Raw genomic sequence first — 10,455 nt, 5'->3', positions numbered from 1 at the left:
TTCTCCAACGGCTGGCGGAGGTCAGCATCCGCCAGCAGCAAATAGTGGAGCATCTCGCCACTCGACAGGGGGAAACCGAGCAGGAGGTTGCCGCCCTCCGTGCCGCCGCCCGCCAGCGCGTACCGGTACCGGATCCCCGGGTCTACCTGCAGATGTTTGAGAACACCGCGACGACTGAGGGCTGGGCACACGATGACTGGGCGCGGGCGCTGGCACCTCTCTTAACGGGGGAAGCTCAACGAGCCTTCTTCAGTTTACCGACCCCGGTGGCCACGCAATACGAGGAGGTGAAGAGGGAAATTCTGGCCCGGGTGGGGCTGTCTCCGGTATGCGCGGCCCAATACTTCCACGACTGGGTCTATCAACCCCGCTTGCCCGCCCGTGCTCAGGCTGCCGAGTTGTCTCGTCTGGCGCAACACTGACTGTTGGACGGGGGTCCTATGGCCGCCCACGTAGCGTCGGCACCCCGTCATCGTGGCCTCGGATAGTGGGAGAGATGGTGAGTCCCCGCCCCAGAACGCTAACCTGTACTATGATGTCTTCCAGCAGGTCAAGGGAGAGGGCTCGTTTGGCCGCGCACAGCGCGAGGATGACCGGCTTAAGCATTGCTGGACGCAGGTGTGCTCGATAGAGGGCACGGAGACCCAGCCGGGACCCCATCCTCTCCCACACTTTATCGTTGAGAACGGCCTGTTGTACTGTGTCACCCAGCGAAGGGGGGAGGAAAAACGGCTTCTCGTAGTGCCCTGCACGAAGACGGTGTTGGAGTTGGCTCACGCACATCCTCTCGCGAGACATCTTGGGGCGGCCAACACCGTACAACATGTCCGTGACCGGTTTCACTGGCCCGGCCTGGACGCCGAGGTAAAACGGTTTTGCCAAGCCTGTCCCGCGTGCCAGAAGACCTCCCCCAGATCACCTCCCCCCAGCCCACTAATACCGCTGCCCATCATAGAGGTGCCCTTCGAGCACATCAGGATGGATCTAATAGGGTCGTTGCCAAAGTCTGCCCGGGGGCATGAGCACATCCTGGTTATTGTCGACTATGCCACCCGGTATCCAGAAGCCGTTCCGCTGCGGAAAGCCACCGCGAAAACCATCGCCCACGAACTGTTCCTGCTCTACAGCCGAGTTGGCATCCCAGCTGAGATCCTGACCGATCAGGGAACTCCGTTCATGTCCCAGCTAATGGCTGACCTCTGCCGGTTGCTCCGGGTAAAGCAGTTGAGGACCTCCGTATACCATCCCCAAACCGATGGGCTTGTCGAACGGTTCAACCAGACCCTGAAGCTCATGTTGAAACGCGTGGTAGCAGAGGACAAACGGGACTGGGATTTGATGCTGCCATACGTGCTTTTCAGGATACGAGAGGTCCCTCAGGCGTCCACCGGCTTTACCCCGTTCAAGCTCCTTTTTGGCCGACAGCCCCGGGGGCCGCTCGATGTGGCGAAGGAGGCTTGGGAACAACAGCAACCCACCCCCCAGCGATCAGTCATCGAGCACGTCACCGGGATGAGGGAAAGGATAGAGCGGGTGATGCCGTTAGTCCGGGAGCACCTCGCCGCATCTCAGCAAACCCAACAACGCTACTACAACCGGGCCGCCCAACCGCGGGAGTTCCAAGCTGGGGACCAACTCGCCGCACTTGCCACCACGGAGCCCGTGGTTGTGGAGGTTAACCCCCACCTGTCCACGGTTCAGAAAACCGACTTACACCACCTGATCGGTCAGTTCTCCGATGTGTTCTCCACAACGCCCGGGCAGACCCAGGTGCTCCGACATGACAGCAGGACACCCCCAGGGGTCATCATTAAGCAACGGCCCTATCGGATCCCGGAAGCTCGTCGGCAGGCTATTGAGACGGAAATCCAGCAGATGTTGAAGTTAGGGGTAATTGAACCATCTCGCAGCCCGTGGTCCAGCCCGATTGTTCTGGTTCCCAAACCAGACGGCACCCTCCGCCTCTGCAACGACTTCCGACGTCTAAACGAAGTTTCGGAATTCGACGGTTACCCAATGCCTCGGGTGGACGAGCTCCTGGATCGCCTAGGAAGGGCCCGGTACATTTCCACTCTGGACCTCACCAAGGGGTACTGGCAGGTACCCCCCTCTCTGAAAATGCGAAACCTAAAACGGCTTTCTCTACTCCTAGCGGCCACTGGCAGTACCGGACCCTTCCGTTCGGCCTACACGGAGCCCCAGCCACGTTCCAACAGATGATGGACATCCTGTTGCGGCCGCACCAACAGTATGCCGCTGCTTACCTGGATGGCATGGTGATCCATTCGGAGCGTTGGGAGGACCACCTACACCATCTGCGGGGGGTGCTACGGGAATTACGGAGGGCTGGACTCACCGCCAACCCTCGCAAATGTCACCTAGCGCTCTTCGAGGCGAAGTACCTGGGGTTTCAAGTGGGACGCGGCCTCATAAAGCCCCAGGAAAGAAAGAGGCAGTGCACGCCGCCCCGAGCCCCAGCACGAAGACTCAGGTACGAGCTTTTCTAGGGTTGGCGGGGTATTATCGCTGCTTCATCCCTAACTTCTCCTCGATAGCCGCCCCTCTGACAGATCTGACCAGGAAGGGGCAGCCAGAGCGAGTAGCCTGGAACTCTGAGGCTGAAGAGGCGTTCCAGGGAGTGAAGCGAACGCTCACTTCCGAGCCGGTCCTGCGCGCCCCGGACTTCGGCTGCCCCTTCCTGCTGCAAACGGACGCCTCCGAAGTAGGATTGGGAGCGGTCCTGTCTCAAATCCAGGACGCTGAGGAACATCCCGTGTTGTTTATTAGCAGGAGGCTGACCCCACCCGAGAAAAATTATGCTACCGTGGAGAAGGAAGCTCTGGCGGTTAAGTGGGCAGTCCTGGAGCTGGGTTATTACCTCCTCGGCCGCAAGTTCACCCTCATAACGGATCACGCACCCTTGCAATGGATGGCCCGGGCTAAAGATACCAATGCCAGGGTGACATGGTGGTTCCTCGCGCTCCAGGACTTCCACTTCGTTGTCCACCACCGCGCCGGAGCAGCCAACGCCAATGCCGACGGCCTGTCAGTGTGACGAGCGTCCCAAGCTCACATCAGCGTTGCCCTGGAAACGGAAGAGGAACACCTGCACGTGCTCATACTCTCCCAGAAACTGAAGTCTAACGTGTTCTCTCCTTTACCTTCCAGAAACCAGCCCGTGACCAAGCAGCCCAAACACGAGTGCCACACGGACTCACAGACACTGGAACTCACGCACGGAGGAGCACCGACTCACGCACGGAGAAGCACCCACTCACCTCAGGACACCGCAATCACGGGAACACTTTACCTGTGAATAAATCCACCCTCCGGGGTATTTATTTGAGCTCTCCTTGTCGCATGTTCCTTCCACCCCGTTACAATATATTTGTGTTCAGCAGAAGAAAAAAAACCTCATACATTAATATTTGTATTTAGCAAGAATGCATTGATTTTAGTGACAGTAAAGACTTTTGTAATATTGCCATTTCAAATAAATGCTGTTTAGTTGAACTTTCTATTAATCAAATAATCCTGAATAAATGTATCACGGTTTCCACAAAAATATTAAGCGGCAAAACGGATAATAATAAGAAATGTGTCTTGAGCAGCAAATCATCATATTAGAATGATTTCTTAAGGATCATGTGACAGTGAAAACTGGAGTAATGATGCTGAAAATCAGTTTTGCCATTGCAAAATAAATAAATAAATGAAAATTAAAAAATAAATAAAAGAAAATATTAAAATAGAAAAATATATAAATTGTAATAATAATAGTAACTGTAACTTATTAATCCCAAAACTCTTAATGGTAGCCTGTACAGTATATAAATAATAAATAAATGAATAGAGCAAATCTTACATTTTTAATGGTTCTGGTTTCTAGCTTCTACAATGATTTTAATGAGATCAGAAGTAGAAAACTGGCCAATGTAAATAGGTAGGTAGTATGATTTGCTCTTCAAGAAACTAGATGTACTCAACCATAATATGCCTGCATGACACACTGACCCTCCTTACAACACTTTCATTTCAACAGCAAAAAACATTCTCATTAGATCACTTGTGTCCTGCTTCATACATATCAATATGCATTTTCCTCCTTTCCATCCTTTATCACATTCCTTACTTAATTTTTTGTATAAAGTCATCAAGCATCTTTGAGTTGTAAAGCGTGCTGCTGTTTTGCCCGAGGACAAGCCTGTTCCAGATTCAAGGAGGAATGCTGATACGGTTGAATTATTTAGAACGGCGTTCAGGTAAATGCCCCTGACAGATAATAGGAGAATGATGACCTGACACAATCTCAGGCGCCTGTTGGCACGCGGCGTATCAAAGACACATCAGGCCTGACAGGATGTGCTTTCATGATGATACCCAACTGGGATTTACAATACTCCATCCTTCTGAATGGAGAGAAGCACCTGAAGAATGCACCCATCGAGAGCAGAGAACCAAAGATTGAGAAGAAGAAAAAAAATGCTTCGAAGGTTTGAGCTCCTGTCAAAAGCTGATGTCTTCAGAATTTTAATGGCTGATGTTTGTGGTGGAGTGTTTAACTCAAGGGAAACTTTGTCTTCTGTTTTTGAAAAAAGAGAAGATGTCTGAGGAACAAAACTCCTGCTCTTCCTGCTGAAAGGACATGGGAGAGACTTTTTAAGGTGTTGAAGTGCTTTGTCTGTCTCTAGAATCCAAATTCATGAATTCATACAAAAATATGGCTTTTGCAGCTGTCATCTGATGAGGCGGGAGCTCATGCCAAAGTGTATTTTAATGTGTAAACAGTAAAAAAAAATAAATAATAATTTTGGCCCATTTCACACATGGTATTTAATATAAGCATAAATAGGCTCCAAAATGTTTTGTGCTCCAATGTTTCAGGGACAGATTTGGCCTCATCTGAGCTGTAAACACAAATGCATGTGTTACAGACCAAAAAATAAAACATAAAACTAATTTACTCATCTGTCATGCAAACTATTCAGCTTTAAAAAAATAAAATGCTGATCATTTTTAAAAGTAAATGTAACTTTTTGCCTAATATCACAAAGTACAAGATTAAGTGGCTGACATGCATATGACAGGAATTCAACTGACATTTAAAAATATCATGTTTGTGGTAAGATTACGATTTTCAAATTAAATTTTGATTAAGTGAAGTTATTCATGGTCATATGAATCAAAATTAAATCAAGAGAAAAACTATTTATAATGACAAACAATGTATTATTAAATCATTATTCATTTACTTAATAAACATTTAAAATCTACACAGACAGACAAAATGGCCCAAATAATAACATTTTTGTAATAGCAAAAATAAAAAAAAAATTGCCTGATTTGCATTTAATGACAAAGACATTTGAGCTTTGTTCAAGTGAGCGATTTATAGTTAAAAATCCAATAAAAGATTGGATAATAAATAAAAGATCCTAATCATCATCATAATTTTATAGATTACAGCATTGCAACAGTAAAATGTCCAATGGAATATTTTTGTTTGAAATGAGATCATGTGATCAAAAAGATCACGACACACCATGCAGAAAGAGTTTAAAATGTAATATTTGCAGGGAGATTATTTTCCAAATATAATATTAATATGGGGCAATATAGTGGTGTATAATGTTGTATCGTCGGACTAAATCAAAAATGTAAAATTAAATGAACTGAACTAGATACATAAATCAGAGACACAATCACAAGGAGACCCATCTGAGATGCAGGACAGTCATATGGCATTATGGGTAAGTACCAGGGTATTTTTCGATGTCACAGTGTTACGCAGTACTACCAAATGTAAAATAGTCCACTGAACACAACAAAAACACACACCCTTTCACTCTCACACATCTAAAGATCGAGTGTGTTATTATGACTTTACCTGACTCTGATACCATCTAACAGACGACGGTGAGATAACGGTGAAATATGGATGCATACACATATGATATATGTGTGAGAGATGGTTGGGATTTAATGAAAAAGCACTCTGGACTCGTTGGGTCAGACTTGTTTACCTCTTCTGTCACAGAGTGGCACTTTCATCTGTCCTCTGCTCTAATTGGATGCTCTGCTTCGACTCTCATCTTTCGAGCATGGTTACCTTACCCACACACAAACACGCCAACACACTCACTGTAACGCCAGGCAAATTCATCCACGTGTTTACCTCTCGCGCTCATAATGACAGCTATTTCTGTGGCTACACAGCTGTTTGCATTTGAAAGCTGGGTTCTCCTGAAAACACTTCCTGTAGCTTCCTACTGACACGGATGCGGCTAAACCTGTTGTACACAATCAGACTCTCCATTGAATATTCTGTCATCATTTACTCACCCTCGTGCTGTTGCATTTCAGCCGTTTGTTACACAAAAGCTATCATATGACTTCAGAAGACTTTTTTAAGGACTACAATGGGGGTTTTGAGACCAATACAATAGTCAAAATTGAATTACACTGAACTTCATAGATTTGGAACGACATGAGGGTGATAGGTAGGTAGGTAGGTAGATAGATAGATAGATAGATAGATAGAGACAGACAGACAGACAGACAGACAGACAGACAGACAGACAGAGATGGATGGATGGACGGACGGACGGACGGACGGACAGACAGACAGACAGACAGACAGACAGACAGACAGACAGAGATATTGGGAATTATTACAACATCATCATCATCATTATTATTATTATTTAAACAAAACAAACAAACAAAGAAATAAACAAACACATAAATACATACATAAATAAATATTGAGGATGATTACAGCCCAAATCTGCTTATTTTTGTAACAGTAAAATGCCCAATAAAATAAGTATTTTGGTTTGCCTTTTTTGCATGCAATGACAAAGATCATGTGATCATGTGAATTTTTCATAGTTAGAAATAAAGGTATTTACAACTAGTGTTTTGTTATTTGTTATAAATTCGATTATAGTATTTACTTCATATTTTGGTTTTATTTTTATATTTTCAGTTTACATGTTTTATTTTAGTCTAGGTTTTAGAAATCTGGTTATGTACATAATTTTTTATGTTTCTATTTAGCTTTGATATTTATTTTTATTTCATTTTTCGTTTTAGTAATTTTAGAACTTCAATATATATGTTGCCTGAAATAAGTTTGTCATCTAATATTGTTTTATTATTTTGATTTCATTTAATTATTTCAGCTTGATTTCAATTATCACAAACATTTCTTAATAGTTTTAGATTTGGTTGTAGTTAATAACAATGCTGCTTTTCTCTGAGATGGATATCAAATACTGAAATCAGACGGAGCGTCTATAGAGGTGAAGGATACTTCCCCGGCGGCCCCGCTGCCACTCTGTAGTTGCTGTAGCTGTTGGTTGGGTGGAAGTTGAAGATGAAGATGACGTTGGCCCTCTCGAAGACGATCACCTTGTCTCCCTCGTGTTTGACGCTGATGTAAGCCTATAGAGAGACAGAGATCAAAGATTGAGACTTGTGGGATGGCATGAGATTTGTGTGCTTTTAATCACACGTGTTCTGTATCTCAGCCTCTGCATGTTTGATCGTTAGCAGTAATGTTGCGGTTCACATCTGTACAGATATTGTTGAAAATCCCACTACGTTTTGTACCCTGTGCAAGAACTCATTCCTAATCATCCCGATGTTATTAAACCACTGTTCTGCAAGATGGGCTTTGATGATGGACTAAATGAAAAATACAATACAAATAAAATGAGCGTCAATAAATAATGATAAAATGAACTCCACAATTAAATATTTTAATAAATATAAAATGCAATAAAAATGTAAATAAATAAATAATGCTTTTTAGTTAATTAGTGCAAAATAAATACTTATGAGAACACAATGAGAAGTGAATACATTCTTAAAAGTAAAGGTAAAAAGAACGTTCTTTTGTGTAAAATAAATACATAAATAAGTAAATAAATAAATAACATTAGGTAATTTTTCCATTGGGATCTACTATTTTAAACAAAATCTATTTATAAATAAACAATATTTATTTATAAATAAAAGGCTTAAAGGAAGTCTCTCACTGCACTGAAGTTTCATAGTATGCAAGAAATCTCATTTGGCTTAATAAGAATAAATTAAATAAAAGATAAAAGACAATTAAGGAAGAGACAACAGAAATGGAGAAATACATTAAATGTATTCTACTTATTTTACTTTATTTATCAATCTTGTACATACTGAAAACGAAAATACTTACAATTTTAAAAAGATTTCTGATTTATGTTCATGTATATCTTATACATAATCTTAAATAAATAAACAAACAAACAAACAAATAAATGTAAATAAAATTAGTGCCAAATACATAAAAAAATGTCATTCTTGTACATGTACTGTATATCTCATATAATCTCTTAAACATAAATAAAGATAAAAATAAATTAAAAGAGTGCAAAATTAATAATAAAAAAAAAGATTGTGAAAGACAATATTTGTACAGATTTATGACTAAGTAGAAAAAAGAATAAATTCATTATGTAAAAATAAAAGGAAACAATTAATTATCTTTCCTTTGTGATTGATTTTTTTTTTTTTAAATAATTATAAATTTTTTTTTAGATGCAGTATATTGGAGAATTGATGGCCCAGATGAGCTTATTTTCGGAACCGTAAAATTTCGAATAAAATAAATATCACGAAGCAAGTCGAATATTTTCAAAGGATCCATCCCCTGAAGATCTTTCTCCCTACAAAACACAGACCCTTCAAACTACTCAAACTCCAAACTTTTGAAGTGCGGGACTTTTTTTTTGTTATCCAACTGAAATCCAGAGATGACACTCTTGGGGCAAAACTGGAGCTGACTGTCAGCAGCAGAGGACTGCCAATGATTTAGCTGGTTTCCAGCAGCAAGACAAGTCTGTAACGTGCCATTACCAGAGATTATCAATGTCACTCTGCCACACTATTTTTAGTGGTCCAGACCCTCCGCCAATTTGGGAACTGAATACGAAAGAGAGATAAGAAACGCTCGTATTGAACAGAGAAGCCATCCAGATGAAAGAGCCAGAATTCAGCATTCTTTTTCTTTCATATTTAGCATGGGCAATAACTGCTCCATGGGCATATTTAGCCTTAGTAAGGGCAAAATGATTATAAATATGTGAATTATAAAAAAAAAAAAAAAAAAAAGAATTCATTACAGGGCATGGTAGCAATATAACAACAAAAAATATTACATTATTGTCAATTATGGCTTTTGATTTACAAACCTCAGAATTCAAGCACCCTTCAAATGTATGTCTTTATCTAAGCCAGTATCTTCATTTGCTTTTAAAATGTGCAGTAAGCAACAGCTACAACTGTGCTTTAATTTTTTTTAGCCCCTCATTAATCAAAACACTCATGAGCACTGGTCAGTCCGAAAGACCACCCTTTCATTTTTCATTAACAGTTTAGTCAGTGTGGATTTAAGCACATAATTCTAGCCCAAAATATTTTTCTAGCATTTTCCTTCACCTTCACATGCAAATATTTTGTATAGTTAAGAAAGCAAATTCACTATTAGTCATTTGTAAAATACAAGGATCGAAGGAAAGAATACATCCGGTTCCAGTAGCTGTTCGTCATTCTGTGTAACCGTAACATGAGTCTTGCATTTTGGAGGAATTTACTGTAAATAGTGTAGATCTGAGGGGTTACATTTTCATCGACATGGCTGGCACAAAAGCAGATCCTTTGAAGTGAAGTGAGGTGGTGAGGCAATGCTCTTCATTGTCATGATATACTGGCGCGAAACTGGTGCACAGGAGATAATGTGTGCTATGGAGTGCTGGAACTATATCCCTTAGTGCATACACAAACAGCTTTAGTGTTTTAATAGAGTTTCCCATCATGCCTGGTTTCATTTCATAGCTAAAAGTATGCTTAGGAATAAGGTGATCTCAATGGAGGGACATGAGTGTCCACAAAAAGCTAATGAATCACAGGGTTGGAAGTTTGCTACATTTTTATGAACCGGTAACGCTTCAGCTGTTTTAAGCAATATAATCTTAAGATATTTAAGTAAGAAAATATTGACCAAACAGCAACCAGGGGCTAGAGCTATCTGTTTTATACATTTTAACAATCCATTATCAACTATTCTGGAAAAAAAAAAAAAAAAAAACGTAGTGAGGCCATCTAAAGAAATAAACTTTGTTGTTATATATTCACTGTATTTAAATAATTCATACTGTATTTTATGTGCCATTGTGGAAATTTTATTCAACCTAGATCCTTAAAAATTAAGCCAAACATCAATATATAATCAATACAAATTTTCTTGAAAACATTGTGCACATTTAGTGGTTGTGCAGCATTATTAAAATTTGCAGAGAACTATGTTTATTGCTTTTAATTTTAGTACTGAATTTAAATTAGGGGAATATGTACACAACCATTTAAATGTTGTGTATAATAAATAAATAAATAAATAACTAAATATATATATAT

At 41.3% G+C, this 10,455-nt stretch overlaps 1 protein-coding gene across 1 annotated transcript in view; it reads right to left on the bottom strand.

Annotated features, from left to right (window-relative positions):
- LOC107592668 (1,4-alpha-glucan-branching enzyme-like) overlaps positions 1-10,455 on the bottom strand; it is a 194,866-nt gene that overhangs the window by 48,393 nt on the left and 136,018 nt on the right. Inside the window, exon 14 of the mRNA XM_016282208.1 lies at positions 7,316-7,446. Within this exon, the coding sequence (XP_016137694.1) occupies positions 7,316-7,446 (131 nt within the window). The remainder of the gene's footprint in view (positions 1-7,315; positions 7,447-10,455) is intronic.

This window comes from Sinocyclocheilus grahami, unplaced genomic scaffold (assembly GCF_001515645.1).
Source record: "Sinocyclocheilus grahami isolate Dianchi unplaced genomic scaffold, SAMN03320097.WGS_v1.1 scaffold156.1, whole genome shotgun sequence".
NCBI classification, from domain to species: Eukaryota; Metazoa; Chordata; class Actinopteri; order Cypriniformes; family Cyprinidae; genus Sinocyclocheilus; species Sinocyclocheilus grahami.
The sequence above is the reverse complement of the archived record's forward strand: the minus strand, read 5'-3'. Positions and strand labels throughout refer to the sequence as shown.